The sequence below is a fragment of the Bombus huntii genome, chromosome 14 (assembly GCF_024542735.1).
Source record: "Bombus huntii isolate Logan2020A chromosome 14, iyBomHunt1.1, whole genome shotgun sequence".
In the NCBI taxonomy this organism is placed as follows: domain Eukaryota; kingdom Metazoa; phylum Arthropoda; class Insecta; order Hymenoptera; family Apidae; genus Bombus; species Bombus huntii.
Genome location: NC_066251.1, coordinates 2,801,910 through 2,823,493, shown reverse-complemented (window position 1 = coordinate 2,823,493; position 21,584 = coordinate 2,801,910). Strand labels below are relative to the sequence as shown.

Sequence of the window (21,584 nt, the reverse complement as noted above, 5' to 3'; positions counted from 1 at the left end):
GACCCATCAATCGTCTCTTCTCTCGAGCATTTCGCGCGGATCGTTTCGCAACTTACTATACAGGGTGTCCTATAATTTGCGATCCTGTAATTTACGAGATCATCGAAAGGACGGCGATTCCTTCGCCAAAAAAGGAGCTCGTCGACGAGAAAGAAATTTTCGACTGCAGAAAGAACGAGACAGTGAGACTTGTTCGCGTTTTCCAGCATCGTTACAAATCGTTGTTAATGCTGCTGCTGCTGATCCGTGTAGATGAGTGTAGATGAGTGAGAAAGATTACGCGCGAGAAGGTTAATCTTGGACGTTATTCGTGTTATTAATGATAGCCATTTGAGACATATTCGGGGCTCCCTTGTATCTTTGATGAACCAGATAAATCCTCGCATCTTTGCAGCAGGGTTTGTTCACAGTTTTTGCAACGGTCTTTGGAAATTATTTGACGGGCAACTTTTTTGAAAACAATCGGACTGCAGATTAAATTATTATTTTTTTTTTTAATTTAGTTTTCCTATGAATTTGTTCCTTGTTTGTTATCTCTATGGAAAATTTAATTCGATATAGTATCGTTACTATCGACGATTGGATATTGTATTGATTAAAATATTTGTCGTTTAGGTTGCGGTCGTGTTAAACAAGTTAAGAATCTTATTAAAAGGACTGTGAAATATCGCGCTCCTGATGGTTTCAGGCAGAATCAGATAAGAAAACTTTCTTAACGTAATCCAAAATTTTACTTACATAATTATTTACGAAAGTATGAACCTATCTATCCGACAGACTGTACAGGACGGTACAAAATTCAATCTGTAAATAAATAAGCCACGAGATTAAACATTTACAACCGAGAATTTTCTATTTCATTTATGATTTATGATTACATTCGCATAAACCGTAAACTAATCCCTTTAGCGATTCAATGGAGGAAATCGCTAAGAGATCAGACACGTTTCCTGACACATTCAAAAAACTCATGCGTTTGCGAGTCAAAATTAAAGAACACATACACAGCTGGCCTTTAATAATCAGTTACGTTTTTGTATACCAAACATACGTTTTACGTGCAATTCAAATCACTTTTCCCGCCAATTCGACACCCAGCGCGCCCCATTCCAATCACACGCGTCGAGTTCCGGATTCACTTTCAACGCGCGATCCGTAACCACGCGATAAATTACAGATGTCCCAAATGGATCGAGATCGCCAGGTTCGATTCACGGCGAACGATTAAAAACTGTAATAACGCGAAGACGCGCAGATGTTTTTTCACCGATGAAGGGGAAAAAAAAGATCGAAGCGTATAATTGCGATCGCGCCAAATTTCATCGCAGCTTTATCCGTTAATAGCCATCGGCCGAGTCTTCACGCTGCCTCTACGTTCTCGGAATTTTCGTTTCTGTTTTCTCTTATCGCGCTTTTCCACGCGAATTCCAACGTTTCGTCCGGTTTTCTCATTTGATCGATGCATGCTATTACGCGAGTTGTTCGGGGGTTTGAGTCGCCATCTGTTTTATGGCTTGGACAGGCCTATTCCCTTTTTTGGAAAATTCCCAATTACCTGTCCTCCCCGAGCTGTAAACCTAATAATGACTCAAAGGCCAAGGAAAAATCCTGGCCGGGAAGGCACGAAACCTCCCCCACCTTGAGCGTCAAGTCACTCGAGGAACCGACCGATGGGTTTGACCTGGCCGGTTGCTCTTTAGTTGATAATTTGCAACAGAAATAATGGCGTTTACTTTCTTACGATATTACGAGATACCATTAGTCTTTGATACAATAGCGAAAGAATGGTAAAATATCTTTGCTTCGAGTCCAGCGAGAAAAGACATTAAGACGGAGATAATTTTTCGAATAAGCTTATGCTGGAGTCGTTTAAGCCAGCGAAGAAATATTGTACGAAAACTAATAAAATAATTTTTTTTTATTTATTTATTTACATTTTACAATTTGTCCAGTAGGACATTTGGTAAAATATTATAGCTTAGTGGTATAATAATATAACATGTGGATGACTACCCTCAGTGGGATTCCATCTTTGAATTTGATTGATTTATTTCTTTAGTGTGGTGAGTGTTTGTTTGTTAGGTTATGTGCTTTGCGAGATCTGTTGAGTGTTTCCTTTTTAATCTTCTTAATGAAATAAATCACTAGATATGTAGCTTCGAGAAATAAAGCACGCTGTCGAATTACACTAATTACGGCAGAGATTGCTAATGTTAATCTGGTTACTTTTTGTCGAATAGTTATAGAAGTAGAAAAGTGTAATCGCGAAGCTTTCAATGCGTTTCGTCGGGTAAATCCTTGCGTAGCCTGGGATCAATCCCTCGGTCGAGGCGGTCATTCGCTACGTCAACACAATTAGTTGGGCCGCAATAATCCTAAGGAACTGTCATAAAAGGAGACCTTTTGATTTACCGTTAAGGCCGTTAAGTGGTACAAAACATCCTCGAGTCAAGAGGTTCTTTATGCTTATTGCTCTACCTGGTGAAATTTGGGGAAACGTAAATGTTCCCATGTTTCTCTAGATTTCACCCGCAAGCGACCACTGGTTGGGCAATCTCCGCCGAGCAAGAGTTTTCATTTGCAACAGCATTGTCACCGGACTTTACTCGATTTACGACTACAGATCAGTCGATATCTCTGCACTGATTCTGCAACTTTAAAACATCTCTTACAGGCTTTTCACCCGTCAATTATTCATCCACTTCGTTCAAATCTACGCACCAGCGTAACTAGCTTCTATATAAAGTCGTTGGAAATGTATGTCGGAAATGAAAGAACATGGGGGCCTTTCTTTTGGAATTTTTGGGAAAATCCTCGATACTTTAGCCTAGACCTCTTATTATAGCTGTGCTTAAATAATAAAATTTAGAAGTAGTTGTTTATGATTTAATTCGATTATGTTCGCCTGAGATTTATGACAGTAGGCTTAGGCTCGAAGTATCAGGGTCACGGGATGGACGTTTTTACCTAACAGAGGTATGGCTCTCCTTAAAACTTTTATAGCTCTCCTTAAAACTATTGTTGACCCGAGGGGTACAGACAGCTACAGAGAAGAGTATATAAGTGCAGTTCCACTGAGACTCATAAATTGAGTTCTAGTTGTACCGTGCACAAATAAGTTCACTTCGACTTAGACTTTGGAAGAAAGCGCATTTGCTATCCCGTTGACCGTGTCAATAAAAATATTTTTCTTTTTTTTTTTTTTTAATTTTTCCATCGAAACAACGATCTACAGTGAGATCCGTTATAACGAGACGTGATAAAGTGCAGGCGTACCGAGCGAAAATTCAAAGTCGATTTTTTCGAAAACAAAGCCTCGAACGAAAAATTTTTATTCTATATTTTCGACTTCTTTTTTCGCGTAGAATCACCCCCTTTCCGCTTGTACCGCCAGTTACCTAGTCGAAATAGGTCTAATCGTAACGAGAATTTACAACTTCCTCTCGATCGCGTCTCCCCGCTACTGGTCGAATAAACATAACGCGTATTATTTATTTCACTCTTCATCGCGCCTTTTAATAACAAACAGCAAAAAAAAAAAAAAATATAGACCGCTTAAAAATTCCCTCGTAACCGAATTTGGCAAATTACAGAGCAAACTACTTCGGTTGACTCGAATATTCCACTGGCTCAAATAACCCCATTTTGCTCTAATGTACCTCGTTTTCCATTCTCGTTTCCCTGCCCTGATTTTTCTTTCTTCTTTTTCCATCTTGCTCTTATTATGGGCTCCGTTTCCGATCGATCGATAACGAGGGCCGAACGCTGAGTGCAGAGGGAGCATGTCCCGATCCTATCGTGGCTGCATTAAGCCTCAAGAGTTGTTTTAATTGACCGGTTCGCGCGTCGTTCGTCTTCGATGCGGAACTTGAAATCGATCGATTTCACTCGCAGATAATTCGATTATAAACCAGTTGGTGGTTGGCGATTTTTCTGCAATTTTTCTCAATATGGTGTAACGCTCACCGAAAGAGAAAATGTAGCGATTGATTGAGTTGTTGCAATGTCTTATCCTCGCATCTTGCCAACGCCTTCATGTCTGATAATACATTGTATATTACAAATTATGACGGAATATTTGTACACCTATATTATCAATGCAATTATCCTTGTCTCTTCGAAAACTTATACAGAGTAACGTACGTTTAATTGCAAATCAACAATTGTTTCAACATTTTTTTGCCACGTCATCTAGTGAATTAATCCTTCCAACTTCTCAGAAAAATTCAGCTCCATTTCGAAGAGCGTGTCGATGCTCTTGTCCATATGCAGTACATAGCTTCGTAATGGTCACACACATATACGGCATCGAGCGTTACTTTATCATGTCGTGTGCACTACTCTTTGGTCGATAATGTTAACGTGCCCGTAGCAACGACACGCAAGAACAAGTTACCTGCATCAACAAGCCTCGAAAATAACCACGAAAGTAATCAAATACCGTCATATATCAATTCGCCCTTATTATCCCTTATTATCGACGTTCGATAACACCGAATGTACTTTGTCGCTCGAACGATAACTAGAAACGTTGGTGTTTGTTTCAGGTAGCCGCTCAAGTCCGTCCGCAGAATGCTGACAGCTGCCGTTTACATAATTTAAATAGGTAAGTGGGCATGTTGTGGGAAAATTGGTTAAACGGACTGATAACGCGTACGTGAAAGTCTCAACGATATTTAAAAAGTTATAAGCGATTGCAACGTGAGATTCACGCGAATGATAAACTTTCTCGTCTGGATATGGCTCATTAAGCGATAGCGTATAAACGCGGCCAACGCATCGATAACAGTTTTTACGAGCTGCCATCCTTTATGGAGAATCATAACGATGTCCCTTCAATGTGCACGAAAGCCGATCATTTATTAAACCGCTGGTTTGCATTCGACTTTGTATCGTATGTTCTATCGTGTGAAAATCGAGCACGATTTTTCGAGTACCGACGAGCGAACACGAGCCGTGTCGTTCCGCGAAAGTTATTACGTCGCCGTGTCGTTTGCCACGGTATTATGATGAATTCCGTCCTCATTATCTGTCTCATTAAGCCTGTACCGTGCCTGCCGTTTGCTTGCCTTAAATAAAGTTCTTTCACCTTTATTTTTTCTTTTCTTAATTTTTTATTATTCGCGAGAAAGTCTGCGCCGGTCGAAAATCGAGAAAGAAGCTTTTTAAACGTAATATCGCGTGCGTACGAAACATTTCCAAATTTCATTAGTACCGCGAAGCAGGAAGGTCGTGATTAACATTGTCTGAGTCTGAAACCAATCCGAAAATGTATCTAGAAATGACAAGATATTTATCGCAAACATACGTGTATTTAGTAAGAAATTAGTAGTAATCATCCTAAACGTATAATAAGCATTGTTAAGTTTGTTAATATAATGGATAATCGATCGTTTAAATATTTTATGATCTATATGAAGTATATACGTATTTGCAATTTCCATATATTTTGCAATCACGACACGTTGAGTCTCATAGCATTGCCAACATAATTCCAAAATGTTTCTTGTAATACACGTAGATTTGGAAAAGATATCCATAAAAGTTGAAGCGCATTCGTGAAACTATATTTAATACAGCATATTCGTTCGTGAAACCTGTGATTAAAAACCTAACCGGAAGTTGTCGACCTTCGCGGTGACGTATGGTCGATATATCGCGAGACACCATAAACGGTCGACGTTTAATAGGTTGGATATACCGCAAAAATGACGCGAGACAACAAAAGTGAGGGAATGATCGTTAATCCGATTCATCTTTGCGCGAACTATTCGCGTAATGCCGGTCCCGTACCGATCGAACTAAAGCCAAACATGTTTCACCATAGATGTTACAGATTGTCCAGGATGGACGTAATCGCCTACAATCACCATCACGAGATCGCGAACGTCGAATACAGTATCGATGACGGTGACCCCGAGAGTCAGAACGAGGACGAAGACGAGGAGATTCCTTCGTACATCGACATCGAACAGCTGGTTCTACCTGTAGACCAGTTGTTCATGAACAATGGCGATAAGACTGGCAATACACCACTCAGGAAAAGCTTATTCTCCAATGTGGCGCCGTACATCGTGTTCCAGTCGTTCGACTGCATGGGACCAATAATGCCCTACGAAGTAACCAAATACCTGAAGTGGCATCTCAGCACGATCACACCACTAATCGTACGTCATACCTTGACCAACTCAGGTTTTCATCTGATGAAAATATGCCAGGAGTGGTGTGGAACCTGGGGCAAGCACATGAAGTCGTCGTGCTTCAAGACACTGAAAGAGTCGCAGAAGATCAACCACTTCCCAGGCACCTTCCAGATCGGCCGAAAGGATTGCCTGTGGTTAAATCTGAACAGGATGATGCTGAAACACGAGGCGAAAGAGTTCGATTTCGTTCCAAGAACCTACGTGTTGCCGCGTGATCTCAGCTCTTTTCGCCAAATGTGGAAGAAACTGGGCGGCAAGGAAAGATGGATCGTGAAACCACCGGCGTCCGCCAGAGGCACGGGAATAAAAGTGGTGCACCGCTGGTCGCAGATACCGAGGAAGCGCGCGGTAATCGTTCAACACTACTTGTCCAGACCAAAGCTCATCGACGGGATGAAGTTCGATTTGCGTCTCTACGTTCTGGTCACGAGCTTCAACCCATTGAAGATTTACATCTATCCGGACGGGCTGGTTCGGTTCGCCTCCGTCAAATACAACGACGACATAAACTTCCTCAACGACCGCTTCATGCATCTAACCAATTACAGTATCAACAAAACCAACTCCACGTACACTGACAAGTGGGCACTTAAGGCGCTGTGGTCTTATCTAGAGCAGAAACACGTAAACGTTTCCATGTTATGGGCCAGTATGAAGGACATCGTGGTGAAGACGATGATAGCTGGTGAATCGAATATCACCCCTCTGACGAGGCTTAACACACCGTCTCGGTACTGTTGCTACGAGCTATTTGGATTTGATATTCTTTTGGACGAGGACTTGAAGCCTTGGTTGCTAGAAGTGAACATCTCGCCCTCGTTGAAGTCTTCCTCGGGGTTAGACAGCGCTATCAAAGGACCATTGATCCAGGCTGTGTTCAACATAGTTGGCTATCAACTACCAAACTCTTTACCAGCTAAAGAGGCCAAGAAACTAGCAGAGAGATATCAGTTAGACGTAGTGTGCCAAGATTACAGGCTATATAAAACCACGTTGAGTTACGACGAACGTGTTAAACAGTCCGTTTATTCGAATCTGAGGAATCGAGAGGAATATTTGGAACCTATAATCAAAGCTTTGACTCCGGATGATGTTAGGCAGTTGATCGTATACGAGGACGAGCTAACGCAGTTGAATACGTTTGAAAAAATTTTTCCAACAGCTACTAGCTACAAGTACCTGCAGTACTTTGACGTTCCAAGGTACTATAACCTGCTGTTCGATGCGTGGGAGACGAAATACGCGGAAAATAGGTCGGAAGGGATAATGAGATTGCAGAAACTCTGCCAGCAGAAATATCATTTGGAGCAGGCAACTGTCTGTTAGGTGACCATGTTTACTCCACGGGCCTAAACTGATGCTGTTCTCATCGCGATCGCATTGACGAAACCGTCGCGATGAACCAGCAAAGCAAAAAAGGGAGGAAAAGAAAATGGAAAAATGTCGGAGCCCTTTCTCTTTCTTTTTTATATATACATATATATCTATATACATGTATGCTGTATCGCCATCTTGTTGTACACGAATGACCGATCTAGGGACGATATGTTACGAAATGTTCACGTCATGTGCCTATTTCACGGTTGTGCAATTTTTTTTTTTTTTTTTGATGTACGACATTGTTTGGCTTAATAAATCATTTTACAACGACGAAAATGTTTCAGCGAATTGTTTGGTTGTTTCTCTCCAGGATCTCCAGCATCAGGTTCCTGGATTTATGTCAACATAATTGGAAAAATACACAGATTTGTAAAATTCTTGTTTAACGTACTTTTGTGATACTTTTTATTTACGAATTCAGATGCAGAAGTGTATTGATAACTCGTTAATACGATGTTTATTGACACGTTCGGTTCTTGTTGGATCTCTTCGTGAAATAATAACATTTATAAGTAAACTGCGTTAATGCATCGACGCCCTATAGTAACGGCGGGCAGTTTTCGAAAATTATGTTGATAAAAATATGTCTTAACGTGTTCAGTTTTTATTAAACTTATTTATGAAACAAAAGTGACAGTTAGGTTGGAATATTTAATTTTCAATTCGATAAAAAAGATGGCTATTATCGTTGAGTTATGTTATTTGAAAATTATAGTGACAAATGTCATTGTTCATTTAGGTGAACTTGTTATCAGTGTTACAGTAGAACAAAACGTGTCGATAAACAAAATTGTAATAGTTAAAAGCAAAAAGCTTATTAATATTTGTTGTCCAAATTCTCTATTTTTGTGAACTGTATGTATGAAGTACGTAGGTATGAAATAAACGAATTAAATTGTCAATTATTTCCAGCTGTCGTCGTTCTTTCGCATCACTGTAATTTTTTTTTTAATTCCTCGATAGTAAAATAAAAAAGATACAGATTGATATTGAGATAGTATGTCCTAATTCTCTAGATCGCTCCCTTAACTATACTTTCACCGTATATTTCCTTTAAAATATATATATAAATAAACGAAGCCAAAAAATATACTTTGTTACCTACTTATATTTGTAATGAAGCAAATAATTCGAATAAAAATTACAGAAATCGAAAATTAACGCGAATAAATTTCGCCCATCTCACGCCATTCAACGTCATTTCAAACCACCAGCTATCGATCTCACGAACTATGTTCCAACTTCAAAACACACTATAATCCAAAAAGATAAATCCACAAACTTCACTCGTTTCACCCATCACTAACCTCTAACTTTCTCACTTTCGGTCAAACACTTTAAATTCCCAGTGACACCAATCTGGCTTCCAACTCGACTCGATTCTAACGGGACCACCACAACCAGAAACAGAAAAATCGCGAGGCAATCGAGGCGAGAAAGGAGCAATGACAATTCGATCGCAGCGAGACTCCAGTACGAGTACCTGTTCAGGTAAATTATCATCCATTTACAATCTCGAGGACGACGAAATGTACTCTTACGTGGACATCACCGAACGCCTGATGATGGCCAGACCGTTTCGTCGAACAATCGTCGATCCAGTCGGTTCTGGCGACAAAAACTTGTTGCTATCGATGCGCTGGAGCTTGTTCGCCCATGTGCCGCCATTCATTATCTTTCATTCGAACGACACCGGCAAACTCCCTGATCAGATCACCAGACACCTGCTTTGGTGGAAGACAAAGAGAAACACGCCAAAAATCCTGGCCGCCGTGGTTCGTAACTCTGGCTTCAAGACGACCAACAGGTCTACAGACAACTGGTGCGGCACTTGGTGCAGCACTTCCGCTTACACAAAACTAAGACGCACGAAGAACTTCTCCAAAGTGAATCATTTTCCCAGCTGCGACGAGTTAGGCGACAAAATACTACTCTGGAGAAACTTTCGTAGGATGAGGAAGAAGTTTGGCGCCAACAATTTTTATTACATGCCAATGACCTTTGTTCTACCTGGCGAGAGAGCTAATTTGAGGAAGCTGATGGAGAAGAATGGCGGAGTTTGGATCGTGAAGCCTCCGGATTCTTGCGCAGGCAGCGGAATAAAAATAGTTTCCAATTTCTACGAGATTCCTACTTATCGATCTTACGTGGTCCAAAGATACATCTCCTCGCCCAGACTGATCGATGGTATTAAATTTGATATGAGATTGTACGTGTTGCTGACCAGCATCGATCCCCTTAGGATCTACGTTTATAACGAAGGTTTGGTTAGACTAGCTACCATCAAGTATGTTAATCGCGTGGACACGCTGTCAGATAGGTTCATGCACCTAACGAACACCAGCGTGAACAAGGTTAATCCGAATTTCAAACCTAACGACGATCCAAACAAGTGTAAGGGTAACATGTGGTCGTTGAACTGTCTATGGAAGTATCTGGCGGCGATGGACGACGTGGACATTCTTCAAATCTGGACCAAGATCAAGGACATCGCTATTAAGACCGTCATCTCCGCGGAACCATCTTTACACAGAGCCTGGAAGAGAACTTCGATGACGGCTTATAATTTCTATCAGCTTTTCGGTTTCGACGTTTTATTGGATAGACAGTATCGACCTTGGCTGCTCGAAGTCAACGATTTTCCTTCCATGGAACCTGATACACCGTTGTGTAAGTTGGTCAAAGGACAATTGGCCGAGGATTACTTGAACCTAGTCGGTTTTCACGTGCCTGACCTGTTGAATTGCAAGGAATTGAGGCTTCTTAGGCTGATTTACAGGAAAAACGCTATCTGTTACAATCGACAGTTGTACTCGAACGTGCTGACACGACAGGTTAGAAAGAAGCAGTATAATTTTATAAACAAGGCTACTAGGAAATATTATTTGAAATCGATCTTGAAACATCTTACGCCGGATGACGTCAGAGTTTTGATAAGACACGAGGATGAGATCGTGCAGACTGGTGGTTTCGAGAGAATCTTTCCTACGTGCGAGACGTACAAATACTTTCCTTTCTTCGAAGCAGTTAGATATTATAATTTGTTACTGGATGCCTGGGAGAACGAGTATACGCATAATCGATTCAGAGGCATCGAGAGACTGAGGAAACTTTGTAGGAAAAAATATCATTTGTCGTGAAGGTACTGTCTTGTGATTATTTGGTAAGCGAAATGGCAGCGTTATCTTGAAATTTTGTTCGAGAAAAAGCATTCAAAGGAATGTTACACTTGGTGGTTTTCCGAGTAACTTGGAGCCAGTTCATTTTCCTCGTGGATTAAAATTAACAAGTATTTCCAGAATCAGATTTAAGCAATTTATTACCAAGCGCAATTTGTGCAACTGAAATAAATTAGTCGATGATCGAACAACACATTGGCAATGAATGAATAATTTGAATGTCGTTGATATTGTAACAAAAAAGGAAACGACATTGTAGTATTTTGCAACCATAAACATAATGGCATGCTTTATGGGCTTATTATGAATTTTACATTATTTTGTAAATAATTTACGAAGTGGAACATTGGTATGCAACAATTTTTTCGACATTTTAACAAATTTACACAAGTTGTAACTTATCGTGTCTAGAAACAAAAGATATATACAAATAATTAAAAAGCTGTCAAGAAATTAGTTTATTTGCCTTTTAGTTTGATCGACAGAAAATCATTTACAAATTGCAATTTTTTTTTAGTCGAAACTATTTTAACAATAAAATTTGATAACAAGAAACGTATCGCTACACAAATGTTAATATTGCAGAATATAATATAGTTGTAAAGTGTGCAGTATTTTCTTGATTCGGTGTAATCGACTGAAGAATTGTAAAATATTAAAGTTTATTATACACATAAATGATTAGTTGTTTCAATGAAACGACACGCTAAATATATATAGTTTTATGTAAATATACAATCAACAAGTGACTCACTTTCTAGCGATACTGTATAATATTATTAATTTAGTGTGTATCTTGAAACTATGACAAAGAATAATAATTGTACTTTGTAAGATGAATTAATTTTCTTTTCTGAGCCAACGGTATTTAATATTTCCTTAAATTACACCAGCAACAAAGATCAAAAAATACATCGCGTAACAGTAAAAGGTAAAAATATATATAGAGAGTAAAAAAAAGGAAGATTCATGAAAAATTAAAGATGTAGTAGAGCGTGAAGAAACTTTCATCGATAAAAAAAACGATCTTAAAAAGCTATAAAAATAATCCGCTGTAAACTAATTGCTCGTTCTGGAGAAATTAAGGTATCAACGTCGGCGGAAGATTGGCAGCAAAGATATGGGGTAGGTGGCTATAGTCGTTGGCGGATAATTGGAACGGAGCAGACCTTCGAAGAGTTAAATAGTTTCACGGCTGTAACAGCGTCGGGTTTAATAAATCCGTACTAACAATTTAATGTCTCTATTGTGACCGCGACGGCCGACGATACCGGCAACTGAACTTGATTAGGTTAATACGAAAGGGGACCAGATTTCTTCGCTTCCGCCCTTTAAATTCAATTACCAGCCTGTGCTTCGTCAGTTAAAACATCGTATATCAGTTTTGTCCGGAGGAAGTACGATCCACGATCGGCCGACGAAGTCAATTATCTCTCAAAGTCATTGTATCCAGTCCTTGGTACAGCTTTCATTTATTTATACTTCGACATTGATTACAGAGATCATTCGCCGATCACGTTCACGTTGCTCTCTTGTAGATGAAATCGACATATTCACTTTTTCCTCTCAGAAGATCTTCACATCTTTGCATTTACAGCTCTCTGTAATATTCTTGATAATATTCCTTTACAAGCAGGACAAACGAGTCCAATCAGCAGAAATCCAGTTTATCAGACATCGATTAAAATTTCGTTCCAATTCATGGACTTCTCTATCTACAGCGACTACGAAAACTCAAACGAAACCTTTCTATGTCGAGTTCTATACACTTCGTATTCAGAGTATCAAATTTTTGCAGCCACGCGAAGATACCGCTAAATTATACGAAATTTAATACACTCGAATTTAATTTAATTAATTGGTATGTAAATGCCTATAATAGACACGATGATACGCCAATATATTTTATAGCCATTCTAGTAGAAAGAATTGAAAAAATAGGTCAATAGCTGAATCGACTTGTGAAACATTCGCATCCATCGCTACTTATTTGTTACATTACAGGCTTCACAGCCTGTGCACAGGACAATGTACATACATATGTACATGGTGTATTTTGATATGGGAGAACGAATTTCGTTTACGAAGGAAAAGAAAAGAGAACGGGCGTAGAGCGTGGCCTGTCAAATACGGCCAGCCAGTACACAGTCGTTTGAAGACAATGGGCTTCGCACAGTGCCACGACAGTCAATGAATTGATATCGTTATTGTAACAACATAATAGACATATTTTCTTATTGAGATTGCACTGTATGTGTAACGTGCGCGCCGCGTCGGTTCGCCTTTATGAATGCATTCATTCATGCGAGTCGTACGTGTGTATTACGCAACTACTACAAACATCGCGTGTAAGGCTAAGGACCCCATCTTCGCTTCGATTCGAGATCGCTGAAAATTTGAACTATCTTTTTATAATTACGCGATAATTTCATGACCGAGAATGGAGAACCGAATATTTTATTTCTTTTTTTTTTTCTATACGAATGTCGAAATTTTAATCAGTGAAAAGAAGAAATTCAACTTTCATTGCTAATTCATTTTTTTTTTTTCATATGTGGAATAAACTTAAGAAAAATATATAATTCTGTTGAGAATTTTGGATCTTAATAGCCGAAATAATGGCATAGGAACACTAAATTTGCACTTAGAATTTATATTAGAATTGTTATATATTTATTTGATAAACGATTTCAAAGATACTCATCGATACACACTTGCACGCGTCTCAGATGCCGCGCGCACACACATTTCCACACACTAATATTCACATACAGGTGTCACTAATACGCAGCTAACCTAGTCTAGCGCATAAAATTATACATATCTCGAGAAATTATATTCTACTGTTTTATTTTTATTCCGTTTAAATTCTATCTTTGTCTTTTGCTGTATTCGTCGCACATGTTAATCAAAACAGTCCCGACGCAGCAGAGAGTTTTCATTATCGTGATTAAAATCGAACGAACGTCACTTTATCATTATGTTTAATCGCTGAAAGACGTTCTGTGGATCCATTAACGATCACGCTTTGTCACTTGTTCAAATTGACCCCACGAAAGGGTCTAATGAGAGATAATTTCCTGGAAAAAGAGTAATTCGTTGTGGAAATTACACGTGACTGGACGATAATAGCAAAGCAGAGTACATATTTAGATAATTCAACAGAATGAAACGGCCACTCGTTAGCTTTATACAAGCCCTTGTTAGAATATTTACTGCTTACTCATGCTCCAAACTTAATCACACGTGTACCAGCCAGTAGATCTTCGAAATTGATTTTCCACGAAAACCAAGCCATAAACTTCAACCCGAGATGCAGACTCTTCGAAGGCTAAATGAAACAATTTTATCCTATACCCGTGACCCATTTTTGCACGATGAAAATCACCTTCCTCTCGCTTATGCGTACGATGCTTTCATGACCGTAGGTATCTTTATCAACGATAATTGCAATGTGCTCGATTTTTCACGAATTGATGAAATACTGACAGCGTTGCTCGTCTAGTGACATTAATACGGAAGAATGATCGCAATTAACGATAACTATCGTCGATACTCTATGTAGGTTACGTACTGTATTATAAATGGTGACGTATAAATGATACACGAAGAAGAAATATTACCTGTAAAGTTGAATTGTCGTTTTACAGGTAATATTTCTTCTTCGTGTATCATTTACGGGCCACCATTTATAATAGTAATACACACTGCAACCTCGTCGTATACATAAGGCCCTGTAATTGTACGCAAATCAGCTTTCACGTGTCACTTGCCACAACTATTTAAGCCCAATACCGTAAATAATACCTCGAGGCTGATTCTGCAAGGTGTACGACCACTTACGCACGATGTAACAGCGATAATCTACTTTCTTTTCTTTTCTTTTTTTTTTTTTTATTTATTTATTTAGAACCGCGTCCACCTTCGATGGTTATTTTATTCGTATTGGCGACTCTGTAGTCAGTTGCATACAAATGTACTTCATGGACTTATACAACGTTATATCAGACTAGGATCTTGCTGTTTGGTCATAAACACGTACAATATTTGCATTGTATCGGTCTACTTCTTGTCGATCGTAACAGATCTCGATCGTTCGAACTTCGTTATCAACATCGGTTAAATTAACGCGATTTCGATTAATTAACAAGTTTATCTGGTTGAAGCGGTCGGGGAAAGTGTCGTACCGTAGTTTCTACTGCAAACGACACACTTTTTTTTTAACACAGTCGCCTGCACGCGCAGAATATTTATGGTTCCCAAAGAGGGAAGTATAGAATTAATCTTTTTTTCCTCTCTCGATATGCCAAAGTATTTTTAACGAATGGAGATCACAGGCAGTGATTAAGGAAGATGGTATTATACGGTGATATGAAATTTTGGTAGACATGTAACGTGGTTAAAATAAGTTATTAACAGGTGCTGCAAAATGACGTTATAAAAATTTCACGTCATAGTTGGTGATTTAAAGAAAATTTCAAGATAGGAAATCGGAAATTTCTGCAATTAACGCGATGATTTATGCAGTATCGCGTCTTATATCATTTATATATCATTATTAATTAAAAAAAGTATAAGTAACGAGTTTCTTTTGTGTCTAAGAATTTAGATTTTGTCATTGGTTATGATGTTGATGTGTGTTTAATATATCCTGTAATATTAAGATGTTGCCCGATTTTATGACTTTCTTTCATGCTGAAAAATTCAGATTTCGTTGTGTCAGAGATCGGTGTGCTTTAAGTTTACAGCATACAATGTGATACAATGTGATCTAACGTTTTCAAATTTTAGTTTGAAACCTCCAATTCGCACAGTGAATGATCCTTATATATCTTCGTAATAAGATTCGTAGTAATTCCATCTCTTTGTTAGAAGCTCGTTGATTAGAGTGGCCAGTTCTGTCTGATCGTAATCGTCTTTTCCTCCTTGCTCGTATTATAATTACTGGTTAAAATAGTAAAATTAACTGGTTGATAGAATTTTTGTGTCATACTATATTTTGAACTTTGATTCTCCCAGTCATCGTGTCAAATTTATCGCATCTTTTATATCCGTGTTATTTTTTCTTTCATTTCAAAATATTCATAGCTATCCCATTTATGATACAAGGACTTAAAAAGTGTTCGTCAAAATTTCTTGATATTACTTTAAAAGACTATTCGTTAGTCGGCACAAGGAATACGATAACTACAAGATCGGGTCATGTAATTTCAATATATTAAGTAGAATTCTTATTAGAAACGTTCGTCGTAAATTTTTTGAACAGCCTTCGCTACAACTGTTGACCAATACGGTAGTTAATCGCTACATGGGAATCATTTAGCTATGGCTTACGTGTATACGTGTTGGAGTCAGCTGTAGATCGACATTTCTCAGTGATTTTTCCAATCATCGCGTAGCGTCGGTGCCACGATATTTCAGGCAAAGATAGATCGTGTAACAAGTATATTGATTTTCAACGAGGTGTGTAACAAGTATATTGATTTCCAACGACTGCTGTGAAATCGATACACAGTCGAAGGTTTGCCACTTTGAATCTATGTATTCTATTATTCATCCATGTCAGAATTTTTTAGATGTACAGAATCGAGCGTCGAAGCAATTAATCTTTGAAACAGCAGATTTATCTTGATATCTACAAGTGTACACAATCATATAATTTTACGTAGCACACGTATAAACCTAAGACATTAATTTACTCTGCAAGATTTATTCCATGTCCTACAAGTGATGTCAGATAAAGATATATGTTAGAGAATCGCTTGTTTTGCGCGTATAGTTAGCCGTACTGGAGCTTTCATGTATTCCATATACTATTTTAATGTATTTGATAAGACGGTAAATTTATGATAAATTTTAATCCGAGATAATATTTATCGATTAGTTCATATCATTTATCAAGAATCGTACTAAGAGCGTACTAAATTTAGATACACGGTTCACCGATGTATCTGTCGATTTTAATTCAGTTTAATTTAATAGACTACGAAAATTCATACAATTTTATATTATTACGAACGTTACCTAAGGATATCAAATTTACATAAACATTCACTACATGGCATTTTTAAATCGTCTATAAATTCATCAAAACCCGTCGTCCACATTATCATATATTAATCTTAGAATCAGTCAGGTATGAAGCAATTCTCGAAAACCCACGCGATAGGATCTAAAGAAATCCGAAGAGATGACACGATCCAAAGAGAAACGAGGAAGAAAAAAAGGCGCGGAGTTCGACGGCTTACGACCTCCGACCAAACAAAATATACCGCGTGTCTAAAATCTTCTCTTCTACCTGTACAACAAAACGCTGAAACAATTCGCCAAAAGCCACCAACCAGCGCAACTACGACCTCTAAAGAAATCCGACGAAATAAAACGATGCGAAGAGGAACGATCAAAGAAAAGAAAAAGAAGGAGCGGAATTCGGCGGCTTGCGGGGGCGTACTGGAGGCCGGGTAACGACTTAATAAACCGTTCGGCCGGGCAATGGGTTGGGTGTAGGCGCGCGGCTGGTCTCTGTCCGCGGAGAGGGGGCAGGGGCACGTGTACCGCGTGCGGTTGCGGCTGCAGCCGCAGCCGTAGCCGGGGTCGCGGTCGCGGCGATGCGGTGGCGAGTCGACTACGAAGTGGAGGGGGCTACGGTGCCGACGGTAGTCAGGTGCGTCGCGTGCCCCCTTCTCCCGGCACGTAGTTAGCTCGTGTTTTGTTTTGAGAAGGCTTAACAGCGTCCGTTCCCACGCTTCCGCACGCCGCCGCCACGGCCGACGATTTCGAATTCGTTGCGCGCCATGGATTTCGCGCTCGAACGTGCCGCCATCCCGCACCATCTAAGCGTATTATATATGTAAGTAAGTACCGTGCTGTTTGAGGTGTCGTGGACCCGGTGATCGCGCCGTCATCCTGGCCGTTTTCACGGCCGGCTCGTTCTTGTAGAAATTGCGTGGATAGGTGGTCGGTCGGAGCAGGTTGCGAGTAGCGATGGGATGAAAAGTTCGATACGTAGAATCTCATTCAGTTTGAGGGATTCGATTGCCATTGACGAGAAGGTATACTTTATTTTATAGAGTAACGTAAGTGAAGGTAAACAGACGTATCATCCAAGTTAGTTTCGAATTTCTCGTAATGATGCTTCTGTTTCATAGAATCGTCTCCTATTTCGATATTTGAATGAGTGAAATCTCGCGAACGTAGTGGTTGAACTTTGAAACACGATGCCTTGCAATATGCTTGATCCCATCACTGAACGCGACGTTTAAATGACAATGTGGTTTGAAACGACGCGTTGAAATAGCTGATGAAGACGTCGAAGAGTCATCGTCGTTTCTTGGGTGACTCTGGAGACGTTCGAGGAAGATAGGATTAAATCGCCAAGGTCATTTTCAGGTAATTGGGATGGTGATTGGTGACTCTGAGTTTCCTGGTGATGGCGTGAGATTGAGTTTCAAGGAAGTGATGTATTTGTATGTGAGTATGACTTATTGATTTTCGATATGTATTTTAAATCAGTAATTTGGTTGTAGTTTTGCAACTGTTCTCCTTAAGCAACGCGTCTAAAAAATGATCGTTCGTTGCCTTTTTCTTCTGTCGTATAATAATAGGTTCGATTATTTTCTTGTAAAAATGAGTTGTTATAAACCAAGTTAATATTAAATCTACTGCTTTGAGAAAAGACTGCGTGAGACGACTACAAGGTGAAACCTAAGCACTAACTTTTGCACTCGTGTGTACACGAGATTCGCGCGTGCACGCCGCGCTCGTGCGACACGGCACGCTCTCCCTTATAACAGAGCCTACGTTCTTTTACATACAGAGTGGGCCATTGTTTCAGCATTACAATAATCTATCTTCTGACTTTTTGCCTTCTTATTTCCCCTTCTTGTTTTTTTCCTTTGTTCTCCCGTTTCTTGCTTACTTCCCGCCCCTCACACATCCTTCGCGTTACTTTGCACCCCTACCTTTTTTCATTTCTTTGCGCATATTCTCTTTTGTTCTCTCCTGCTTTTAGCACAAGATTTCTATGTATTTTACCTTTTATCAGAATTACGTCATTTTTTACATGTTTCATTTATTCCAACATTCTGTTGAATTTTTCTTTCTTCAGATTAAATATTCTTGAAGTATTGTTAGTAGTTTATATTTTTATTTAGAAGTATCATATATGTCCTGTTAAAAGATCATGTAAAGACACTAGAAAAAGTATGAAAAGATTATTGAAACTTTACTATACATCGTTTTCTAACCGATGAGCCAAAATATTAAAACCCAGGTTCCGTAACAAAATTGTACCGTGATATTCCAATCTGTTCAAAATAAATCATATCGTTCTTCCATTCTTAAAATCAATCAAACCGAAAATATTTCGTCTCCATTGCCTTTTCATTTTCTAATTATTTTGAAAATTTGACTAGTTCGAAGAGATCGGATGAACAGGTGAAGTAAAGAATCGCAGACTTTTTACAACATCTTTCGTGAACGTTACTCCTGCGTAATATTATACGCTATACGCTATACACAGCCGGGAGCCAAGAGTGTTCCAAAGAAACCGGACGTTGGTTCGAATCGCAATGGACTTCCCACATACTTTCACGCGGCGTACTCGCTCATAAACCGTCTCTCGTTTTCTCGGGCGGGACGGTGAATATTGTCACGCACCATATTCCCATGTATGCGGCACAACCTCTCTGGTGAAGAGCGGCGCGTGCATACGGCACGCGTGCTCCCTGGAAATCGACGGTAAACCGGATGCTCCATCAACTCCTATTAAAGCTCTGCAGTTTTATGCTCGTTCTCGTGTAATCGTGCGCTGGAAATCCTGACAGATGCACGAATCGAATTTCCATTGTACGTTATTTCTTTTTCTGTGATTCGCCTAAGTAGAACGTAAAATGTTTTCATATATTGGGATCGTATACCGAAATACTTTCGTACAGTCGCCGTAGGAAAAATTATTTCACGTCAAGAAGGTTCCTGCGGATTAACGCTGTAAAATAACATACACGGATAAAAAAACAAAAATCCTGATGCGGATAGGACTGTACAATACTACAGCATTTTTTACTATCGTTCTTTTTTGTCTATACCTTTGTAGCAGAAGGCTACAGTCCGACCTAATTTCTAAACTCTGCTCATAAATCACATCAACAGATAAATTAGCATTTCTATTCAAGATAGAAGCATAAATCTACGGAAGATCACAATTCACGGAAATTTAATTGCTGTAATGTATTGACCATCTGAATACTGGTTTCAAGGTAATAATTCACTCTGGACAAATTCATCCTATAGAATCGATTCATTCTCTCCCCTCCGCATCCACCTTAAGCTACATTATACTCGTAACACGATTTTTCATTTAATCCGTGCACCTTCTTAAATCACGTTGCGGTTGATGAGAATTTAGTGTTCGAGGCGTTCTCTTGCAACAGAAGAATTCCTCACCCCCAACAACGTGGCTGATCGACGAAGGTAATCTCTGTGAATCATCGCGTAGAATCTCCACGTTATGCTTGTGTACGTACGTACACACGTGGAAGCAGCGTGTTGAAAATAGTGGCGGGTCGGCGTCAGGGGGTTCATGATGAGGTTTACATCTATTTCGAGGGCTAAAGAAAGAAGGAGGATGCACGCACCCCACGCTAGCCACCTGACGCACCCCGCTCGTGGGAACCGAAAAACCGTAGGAATCTTCTAACTTTCACGTTTCTGTGTGCCGTAGCGTGCGCACATGGACAGGGTGCGGTTGCAGGGATGCGTTTAATGCCCTTTTCATGTTTACAGAGCTTTATGGAATCTTGTAGGGTTGTCACGGTACGTAGAATGGTTAAAAAGGCAAATTTGCCATGGCGGACGTTGAAAGGAAGAAACAAACACGTTCGTTTTTAATCGCTTCTAATTATATTGCACAATTTTGCTTATAAAAAGAGGAGTAAGAAAAATTTTATTGCTCCTAAAATCGTCGATTAACAGATACCAAAGATGAAGTTAGAAAGGAGCTTGTGTCAATCGTCGGAGAGGTTTTATTTCGTCTGTACATTTCGGCTATTCGCAGACACGTTTTTGCCGAAGAATCGTGGAGCTCCATCGTGGGGGAGCATTCCCACCAGACAACAATTAACATTCGGAGGAACATTTCGACCAAGCTCGCGTCGGTTTATTCTACGCTCTTTTTTTCCTCCTATGACGTCGTTGACCCGCTTTTTCAGTTATTAAAAAGATTTAATATTGGGATGCGACGGCCATGTTATCTTTTCAAGCAGACTAAACAAACATTTCACGGAGAAAAAAAGAAAGAAAAAGATAATGCAATAATAATATTTGCTCTTGGTCAATATTAAAAGTATAATGACACTGATTAACCCAAGGTCAAGCAAAAATTCATGTTCTTTATACAGGCATATCAGAATTTGAATTTTAGAATATTAAAACACCACTAATTTCCGAACACTAAATATTAAATGCTAAGGATATTCTAGAAAAACTAGAATTCTAACTCGATTAGGACTAATATTTAGTACGTTCAATTGAGGTACGTTCAATAATTTCAAGATACAGAGGGACACAGTATGCAAAATCCCAAAAACGCAAATTCCTATCTACGTTTCATTTCACTATTTATATTTCTTAAAATACGAATTACCTAATCATTCGGAAGATTTCCCAAAATAGACGATAGAACCGACCTAACGTTCCATATAATCGACACTCCCTCACAGCACTTAAACATTCCAAAGCGATCACCAACTCCTTCTAAATGCTTCAAATTCTCACTCTGCCCACCCCGTCGCCCCTCCCCCTCCCAAAAAAACCACCGAAACAG

General features: G+C 39.3%; 3 protein-coding genes across 12 annotated transcripts in view; all 3 read left to right on the top strand.

The window, feature by feature from the left end:
* LOC126873465 (tubulin monoglutamylase TTLL4-like) overlaps positions 1-8,576 on the top strand; it is a 236,845-nt gene extending 228,269 nt beyond the window's left edge. For all 10 annotated transcript variants that reach the window (XM_050634330.1, XM_050634322.1, XM_050634326.1 and 7 more), the window contains 2 exons: positions 4,548-4,606; positions 5,828-8,576. In XM_050634330.1, coding sequence (XP_050490287.1) covers positions 5,847-7,529 — 1,683 coding nt within the window. In that variant the 5' untranslated portion in view covers positions 4,548-4,606; positions 5,828-5,846 and the 3' untranslated portion in view covers positions 7,530-8,576. The remainder of the gene's footprint in view (positions 1-4,547; positions 4,607-5,827) is intronic.
* Positions 8,577-8,716: 140 nt separating this feature from the next.
* LOC126873464 (tubulin monoglutamylase TTLL4-like) lies at positions 8,717-11,624 on the top strand. The gene has a single exon (XM_050634321.1). The coding sequence runs from the start codon at positions 9,029-9,031 to the stop codon at positions 10,721-10,723; it is 1,695 nt and encodes a 564-aa protein (XP_050490278.1). The 5' UTR covers positions 8,717-9,028; the 3' UTR covers positions 10,724-11,624.
* A 6,468-nt stretch (positions 11,625-18,092) lies between these two features.
* Positions 18,093-21,584, top strand: part of LOC126872763 (enhancer of split mgamma protein-like) — a 36,622-nt gene continuing 33,130 nt past the window's right edge. The window contains exon 1 of the mRNA XM_050632889.1: positions 18,093-18,232. The gene's annotated coding sequence lies outside the window, so the exon portion shown is untranslated. The remainder of the gene's footprint in view (positions 18,233-21,584) is intronic.

Excerpts from the sequence above, each read along its gene's own strand:
- LOC126873464 (XM_050634321.1), top strand. The coding sequence starts at position 9,029 with ATGACAATTCGATCGCAGCGAGACTCCAGTACGAGTACCTGTTCAGGT.